General features: G+C 60.7%; 1 protein-coding gene across 1 annotated transcript in view; it reads right to left on the minus strand.

Annotated features, from left to right (window-relative positions):
- RAN (RAN, member RAS oncogene family) overlaps positions 1 to 178 on the minus strand; it is a 3,874-nt gene extending 3,696 nt beyond the window's left edge. Inside the window, exon 1 of the mRNA XM_010149955.1 lies at positions 30 to 178. Coding sequence (XP_010148257.1) covers positions 30 to 65 — 36 coding nt within the window. The 5' untranslated portion in view covers positions 66 to 178. The remainder of the gene's footprint in view (positions 1 to 29) is intronic.
- Between the last annotated feature and the right edge of the window lie 64 nt (positions 179 to 242).

Consider the following 242-nt stretch of genomic DNA (forward strand, 5'->3'; position numbering starts at 1 on the left):
AAAAAAAAAAAAAAAAGCCACTCCCTTACCTTAAACTGCACTTGGGGCTCTCCTTGGGCGGCCATGCTGGGTCTGCAGGGGAAATGGAAGCATGTGAGCTCACAACAGGCGAGCTGATTCAAGGCCCAGGCGGAAGGGGCCGGGCGCCGTTCTCAATTCCCAAATCGCCTCCTAAGGCGCGTGCTCTGCGCACCCGGCGGAGCGGCTGAGGCTCAGCCCACGCTGCCACCCCCCCCTTCACC

This window comes from Eurypyga helias, unplaced genomic scaffold, assembly GCF_000690775.1.
Source record: "Eurypyga helias isolate BGI_N326 unplaced genomic scaffold, ASM69077v1 scaffold40054, whole genome shotgun sequence".
In the NCBI taxonomy this organism is placed as follows: Eukaryota; Metazoa; Chordata; class Aves; order Eurypygiformes; family Eurypygidae; genus Eurypyga; species Eurypyga helias.